Consider the following 8,744-nt stretch of genomic DNA (forward strand, 5'->3'; position numbering starts at 1 on the left):
TTACTCTACCCAGCAAGGATCTCATTCAGATTTGATGGAGAAATTAAAACTTTTACAGACAAGCAAAAGCTAAGAGAATTCAGCACCACCAAACCAGCTAATGCTAAAGGAACTTATATAGGCAGGAAACACAAGAGAAGGAAAAGACCTACAATAACAAACCCCAAACAATTAAGAAAATGGTAATAGGAACATACATATCAATAATTACCTTAAGTGTAAATGAATTAAATGCTCCAACCAAAAGACACAGACTGGCTGAATGGATACAAAAACAAGACCTGTATAAATGTTGTCTACAATAGACCCACTTCAGACCTAGGGACACATACAGACTGAAAGTGAGGGGATGCAAAAAGGTATTCCATGCAAATGGAAATCAAAAGAAAGCTGGAATAGCAATTCTCATATCAGACAAAATGACTTTAAAATAAAGACTATTACAAGAGACAAAGAAGGAAACTACATAATGATCAAAGGAACGATCCAAGAAGAAGATATAACAATTGTAAATATTTGTGCACCCAACATAGGAGCACCTCAATACATAAGGCAAATGCAAACAGCCATAAAAGGGGAAATCGACAGTAACACAATCATAAGTAGGGGACTTTAACACCCCACTTTCACCAATGGACAGATCATGCAAAATGAAAATAAATAAGGAAACACAAGCTTTAAATGATACATTAAACAAGATGGACTTAATTAATATCTATAGGACATTCCATCCAAACACAACAGAATACACATTCTTCTCAAGTGCTCATGGAACATTCTGCAGGATAGGTCATATCTTGGGTCACAAATCAAGCCTGGGTAAATTTAAGAAAATTGAAATCATATGAAGTATCTTTTCCAACCACAATACTATAGGACTAGATATCAATTACAGGAAAAGATCTGTAAAAAATACAAACACATGGTGGCTAAAAAAAGCACTACTTAATAACCAAGAGATCATTCAAGAAATCAAAGAGAGGAAATTAAAAAATACCTAGAAACAAATGACAATGAAAACACAACGACCCAAAACCTATGGGATGCAGCAAAAGCAGTTCTAGGAGGGAAGCTTATAGCAATACAATCCTACCTTAAGAAATAAGAAACATCTCAAATAAACAACCTAACCTTACACCTAAAGCAATTAGAGAAAGAAGAACAAAAAAACCCTGAAGTTAGAAGGAAAGAAATCATAAAGATCAGATCAGAAATAAATAAAAAAGAAATGAAGGAAACAACAGCAAAGGTCAATAAAAGTAAAAGGTGGTTCTTTGAGAAGATAAACAAAATTGATAAACCACTAGCCAGACGCATCAAGAAAAAAACGGAGAAAACTCAAATCAATAGAATTAGAAATGAAAAAGAAGTAACTGCAGAAATACAAAGGATCATGAGAGATTACTACAAGCAACTATATGCCAATAAGATGGACAACCTAGAAGAAATGGACAAATTCGTAGAAATGCACAACTTCTGAGACTGAACCAGGAAGAAATAGAGAATATGAACAGCCCAATCACAAGCACTGAAATTGAAACTGTGATTAAAGAACTTCCAACAAACAAAAGCCCAGGACCAGATGGTTTCACAGGCAAATTCTATCAAACATTTAGAGAAGAGCTAACACCTATCCTTGTCAAACTCTTCCAAAATACAGCAGAGGGAGGAACACTCCCAAACTCATTTTACGAGGCCACCATCACCCTGATACCAAAACCAGACAAGGATGTTACAAAGAAAGAAAACTACAGGCCAATATCGCTGATGAGCATAGATGCAAAAATCCTCAACAAAATACTAGCAAACAGAATCCAACAGCACATTAAAAGGATCATACACTATGATCAAGTGGGGTTTATCCCAGGAATGCAAGGATTCTTCAGTATATGCAAATCAATCAGTGTGATAAACCATATTAACAAATTGCAGGAGAAAAACCATATGATCATCTCAATCGATGCAGAGAAAGCTTCTGACAAAATTCAAGACCCATTTATGATAAAAACCCTCCAGAAAGCAGGCATAGAGGAAACTTTACTCAACATAATAAAGGCCATATATGACAAACCCACAGCCAACATCATCCTCAATGGTGAAAAAATGAAACCATTTCCACTAAGATCAAGAACAAGACAAGGTTGCCCACACTCACCACTATTATTCAACATAGTTTTGGAAGTTTTAGCCACAGAAATCAGAGAAGAAAAAGAAATAAAAGGAATCCAAATCAGAAAAGAAGAAGTAAAGCTGTCACTGTTTGCAGATGACATGATACTATACATACAGAATCCTAAAGATGCTACCAGAAAACTACTAGAGCTAATCAATGAACCTGGAAAAATAGCAGGATAGAAAATTAATGGACAGAAATCTCTTGCATTCCTATACATTAATGATGAAAAATCTGAAAGAGAAATTAAGAAAACACTCCCATTTACCATTGCAATAAAAAGAATATAATATCTAGGAATAAACCTACAAAAGGAGAAAAAAGACCTGCATGCAGAAAACTATAAGACACTGATGAAAGAAAGATGATACAAATAGATGGAGAGATATACTATTTTCTTGGATTGGAAGAATCAATATTGTGAAAATGACTGTACTACCCAAAGCAATCTACAGATTCAATGCAATCCCTATCAAATTACCACTGGCATTTTTCACAGAACTAGAACAAAAAATTTCACAATTTGTATGGAAACACAAAAGACCCTGAATAGCCAAAGCAATCTTGAGAAAGAAAAACGGAGCTGGAGGAATCAGGCTCCCTGACTTCAGACTAAACTACAAAGCTACAGTAATCAATACAGTATGGTACTGGCACAAAAACTGAAATATAGATCAATGGAACAAGATAGAAAGTCCAGAGATAAAGCCACGCACATATGGTCACCTTATCTTTGATAAAGGAGGCAAGAATATACAGTGGAGAAGAGACAGCCTCTTCAATAAGTGGTGCTGGGAAAATTGGACAGCTACATGTAAAAGTATGAAATGAGAACACTCCCTAACACCATACACAAAAATAAACTCAAAATGGATTAAAGAGCTAAATGTAAGACCAGACACTATGAAACTCTTAGAGGAAAACATAGGCAGAACACTCTATGACATAAATCACAGCTAGATAATTTTTGACCCACCTCCTAAAGAAATGGAAATAAAAACATAAATAAACAAATGGGACCTAATGAAACTTGAAAGCTTTTGCACAGCAAAGGAAACCATAAACAAGACGAAAAGGCAACCCTCAGAATGGGAGAAAATATTTTCAGACGAAGCAACTGACAAAAGATTAATCTCCAAAATATACAACCAACTCATACAGCACAATATCAAAAAAACAAACAACCCAATCCAAAAATGGGCAGAAGACTTTAATAGACATTTTTCCAAAAAAGATACACAGACTGTCAACAAACACATGGATGGATGCTCAACATCACTAATCATTAGAGAAATGCAAATCAAAACTGCAATGAGGTATCACCTCACACCAGTTAGAATAGCCATCACCAAAAAATCTACAAACAATAAATGCTGGCGAGGGTGGGGAGAAAAGGGAACCCTCTTGCCATGTTGGTGGGAATGTAATTGATACAGCCACTGTGGAGAACAGCATGGAGGTTCCTTAAAAAACTAAAAATAGAACTACCATATGACCCAGCAATCCCACTACTGGGCATATACCCTGAGAAAACCATAATTCAAAAAGAGTCATGTACCAAAATGTTCACTGCAGCTCTATTTACAATAGCCAGGACATGGAAGCAACCTAAATGTCCATCAACAGATGAATGCATAAAGAAGATGTGGCACATACATACAATGGAATATTACTCAGCCACAAAAAGGAACAAAATTGAGTAATTTGTAGTGAGGTGGATGGACCTAGAATCTGTCATACAGAGTGAAGTATGTCAGAAGGAGAAACACAAATACCATTTGCTAACACATATATATGGAATCTAAGGAAAAGAAAAAAAATGGTCATGAAGAACCTAGGGGCAAGACGGGAATAAAGACACAGACCTACTAGAGAATGGACTTGAGGATATGGGGAGGGGGATGGGTAAGCTGTGCGAAAGTGAGAGAGTGGCATGGACATATATACACTACCAAACGTAAAATAAATAGCTAGTGGGAAGCAACCGCATAGCACAGGGAGATCAGCTCTGTGCTTTGTGACCACCTAGAGGGGTATGATAGGGAGTGTGGGAGGGAGGGAGATGCAAGAGGGAAGAGATATGGGAACATATGTATATGTATAGCTGATTCACTTTGTTATATAGCAGAAACTAACACACCATTGTAAAGCAATTATACTCCAATAAAGATGTTAAAAAAATAATAATAGGTGCTCTCGGCCACTCAGCCGGGCGGTACCGAGCCCTCCCAGCACTCCCCTCCTCTCCTCCCTCCGGCCCTCCGGCCTGCCTTTCCCCGCGGCACTGCCACCCCCCCCCCACCTTCGCCCCAGCCCTCTTCTCTTCCCGCCGAGCGAGCCGCGGCAGCAGCAGCAGCAGCAGCAGCCAGAGGAGGAGCCGGAGGCGGTGGTGGCCGGGTAGCCCATGGCGTACAGTCAGGGAGGCAGCAAGAAGAAGAAAGCCTGCTACTACTACTACGATGGTGATATTGGAAATTATTATTACGGACAGGGTCATCCCATGAAACCTCATAGGATCCGCATGACCCATAACTTGCTGCTAAATTATGGCTTGTATAGAAAAATGGAAATATATAGTCCCCATAAAGCCACTGCTGAAGAAATGACAAAATACCACAGCAATGAGTACATCAAATTTCTACGTTCAATAAGACCAGATAACACGTTCGAGTATAGTAAGCAGATGCAGAGATTTAATGGTGGAGAAGATTGTCCAGTGTTTGATGGGCTCTTTGAGTTTTGTCAGCTTTCATCTGGTGGTTCAGTTGCTGGGGCTGTGAAGTTGAACCGACAACAAACTGATATGGCTGTTAACTGGGCTGCAGGATTACATCATGCTAAGAAATCAGAAGCATCAGGATTCTGTTATGTTAATGATATTGTGCTTGCCATCCTTGAATTACTAAAGTATCATCAGAGAGTCTTATATATTGATATTGATATCCATCATGGTGATGGTGTTGAAGAAGCTTTTTATACAACAGATCGTGTAATGACTGTATCATTCCACAAATATGGGGAATACTTTCCTGGAACGGGAGACTTGAGGGATATTGGTGCAGGAAAAGGCAAATACTATGCTGTCAATTTTCCAGTGAGAGATGGTATAGATGATGAATCATATGGGCAGATATTTAAGCCTATTATCTCAAAAGTGATGGAGATGTATCAACCTACTGCTGTGGTGCTACAGTGTGGTGCAGACTCACTATCCGGTGATAGGCTTGGTTGCTTCAATTTGACAGTCAAAGGTCATGCTAAATGTGCAGAAGTTGTAAAAACTTTCAATTTACCATTACTAATGCTTGCGGGAGGTGGATACACAATCCGCAATGTTGCTCGATGTTGGACATATGAGACTGCTGTTGCCCTTGATTGTGAGATTCCCAGTGAACTGCCATATAATGATTACTTTGAGAATTTTGGACCAGACTTCAAACTGCATATTAGTCCTTCAAACGTGACAAACCAGAACACTCCAGAATATACGGAAAAGATAAAACAGCGTTTATCTGAAAATCTACGCATGTTGCCACATGCAGCTGGCGTCCAAATGCAAGCTATTCCAGAAGATGCAGTTCATGAAGACAGTGGAGATGAAGATAGAGAAGATCCAGACAAGAGAATTTCTATTCGGGCATCAGACAAACGGATAGCTTGTGATGAAGAATTCTCAGATTCTGAGGACGAAGGAGAGGGAGGTCGCAGAAATGTGGCTGATCATAAGAAAGGAGCAAAGAAAGCTAGAATTGAAGAAGACAAGAAGGAAACGGAGGACAAAAAAACAGATGTTAAAGAAGATAAGTCCAAGGACAGTAGTGGTGAAAAAAACAGATACCAAAGGAGCCAAATCAGAAGAGCTCAGCAACTCCTGAATTTGAGAGTCTCATCACTTTCAGTGAGAAAATATTGGGAAGAAAAATGTTTTCTTTTTGAAGACTTCTGGCTTCATTTTATACTACTTTGTCATGGACTGTATTTATTTTCAAAATGGCTTTTTTTGGTTTTGTTTTTCTTGGCAAGTTTTACTGTGAGTTTTCTAATTATGAAGCAGAATTTCTTTTCTCCACCATGCTTTATGTGATAGTATTTAAAACTGATGTGTTATTATGTCAAAAAACTGCTCTATTCAAGAAGTAATTGGCCGTTCTGAGCTGATTTTTCCATCTTTTGTAATTATCTTTATTAAAAAATTGTACTTGGTAAAAAAATAATAATAATAATAAATAAATACTAAGAATTCAATGATGAAATTAAAGCATGATCAAATAGGGCCCATTTAAGAAAAATGGTTTAAGAAGTGAAAATATAAAACTATTAAAATAATTCATCACATTAAGGAACTATAGAAGCAAAATTACATGAGTATCTCAACAAAAGCAGAAAAAGCACTGGATAAAATTCAATATCTATGTTTTTTTTAATAAACTCTTAGAAAACTAGGAATAGAGCGAAGCTTCTTTAACCTGATAAGAGCTTTCTACCAACCATCTACTGCAATCGTCAAGTTTAATTTAAAAGTTTAGCTGCAATTTCCTTAAGGTCAAGAACAAGACATGAATGACTTGGTATCATTGCCATTCTTTAACAGAGTACAGGAAGTCCTGGTCACTGCATTAAGAACATGAAGGAAGGAGACCAAATTGTTATTATTTCCAGTTAAAAATATCATGATCAAATGCACAGAAAACCTAAGAAATCAGTAAACTGCTAAAATTAAAAGGGAGTTCAGCAAGTTTGTTAGGTATAAAAACAATGTGTAAAATTTAATAGTGTTCCTATGAATAGGCAATAACTCGATAGGCAACATAATAGAATGTAAGATACTATTAATGGTAGCAACAAAAACTATAAAATATGTAGATATCAACCAAAGAAAGAACATCTTTATAGAGAATAAATTTTAAACTATTAAAGCACAAATCAGAAAACCTAAACAAATGAAACATTAAATAACATATAGATTAACACCTTGCTCTGACATCATCGAATTAAGTTTTCCTTGATTAGTTTCTAAATTCAATGCAATTACAATCAAAATCCCAGAGTGAAATTTTTAACATGAAAAACAATTCCAAAATTTATGTAGAAAAATAAGAATTTTCAAAGAGTTAAGGCAAAATCAAAAAAGAAGATATATCAGGTATTGGAACACATTACAAACGAAGGAAACCTTTATTGATAAAGCTAACAGAAGTGGCAGGCTGTTAGCTTTATCAATAAAGTGGCAGACTGGGAGAAAATAATGACAACAGCTAAAACCCACAAATAATTAAATTTTAAAATACGTGAAGAAACTTTTGTAATTCAGTGTCCTCAAGTCCATTCTCTATGCCTGAATCTTTATTCCTGTCCTGCCCCTAGGTTCATCAGAATCATTTTTTTTTTAGATTCCATATATAAGTGTTAGCATATGATATTTGTTTTTCTCTACTTCACTCTGTATGACAGACTTTAGTCCATCCACCTCACTACAAATAACTCAATTTCATTTCTTTATACGGCTGAGTAATATCCCATTGTATATATGTGCCACATCTTCTTTATCCATTCATCTGTCGATGGACACTTAGGTTGCTTCCATGTCCTGGCTATTGTAAATAGTGCTGAATGAACATTGTGGTACATGTCTCTTTTTGAATTATGGTTTTCTCAGGGTATATGCCCAGTAGTGGGATTGCTGGGTCATATGGTAGTTCTATTTTCAGTTTTTTAAGGACCCTCCATACATGGCATGTTTAAATCCATGTGGCTGTCAGTATTTCTGGCCAATGGAGCACTGTGAAAGGAATGAAAAATACAGATAATAGAAAAGGTCATTTATCCACACTGACTCTTTTTAAAAGATATGCAGTAATGCAATTTCCAAATCATGCCAATGATTGTCCAAAATTAGAAGGAAAAGTGCCTACAGAGTTAGGAAGAGGAAATTACAAAGCAGGGTTTTAGGTATCAGCGTGCACTAAGCCAGGTAAGCAGACTGTGGAAAGTACCTCGAGGGCCATCATTTTGAGACCCTGCAAAGTAGATAAGGAAGGGAAATTTAAAACCAGGGCTCTCCACCCATCCTCCAGAAGAATGCTTTAATTTCTTTGTCTCTAATATCAAACGTGGAGGCTAGCAAGCTGCTGCCAACAGCTGGAAGCCTGCCATTCTGATGGAATGCTGCTATCCCTGTGAAGGCATCAATATCATGAACAATTCTGAACACATGAGAAGAGCCACCAAGGCCATACAAAAGTCTGGGGGCCCAGCCAGGATTAGAACACCAGCCTCAGCCACAATGTTAAATACAGTGAGAGTGCATATGGGGGTGGGAGTCAAGACAGGATGGTTTCCAAGAACCCAATGCTTGAAAGCCCAAAGACAGAATCTTGAGGATGCCCTGGTGTAAGCAGCATTGTTATTCAACTAAATAGACCCCTGCCCTTCTTGCTTACTTTCCTTCTCTCTCTCTTCCTCAGCTATGTCCTACTACTTTTTCATGCCCCCAAATGTGGAGCTTTTTGGTATTGGCTCTGTAATCCAGTGCATACGTTCCTATCTCTGGGGGCAAACAATTGCACTGTAT

The 8,744-nt window shown here is 37.3% G+C and overlaps 1 protein-coding gene across 1 annotated transcript; it reads left to right on the forward strand.

Annotated features, from left to right (window-relative positions):
- Window positions 1-4,545: 4,545 nt before the first annotated feature.
- On the forward strand, window positions 4,546-6,162 carry LOC307183968 (histone deacetylase 2-like). The gene is given in 2 exon segments (XM_079917200.1): window positions 4,546-5,999; window positions 6,001-6,162. Coding segments are annotated over 2 exon segments (1,470 nt in total). The 5' UTR covers window positions 4,546-4,577; the 3' UTR covers window positions 6,049-6,162.
- Window positions 6,163-8,744: the final 2,582 nt, after the last annotated feature.

This window comes from Stenella coeruleoalba (assembly GCF_951394435.1).
Source record: "Stenella coeruleoalba genome assembly, chromosome: 3".
Taxonomy (NCBI): domain Eukaryota; kingdom Metazoa; phylum Chordata; class Mammalia; order Artiodactyla; family Delphinidae; genus Stenella; species Stenella coeruleoalba.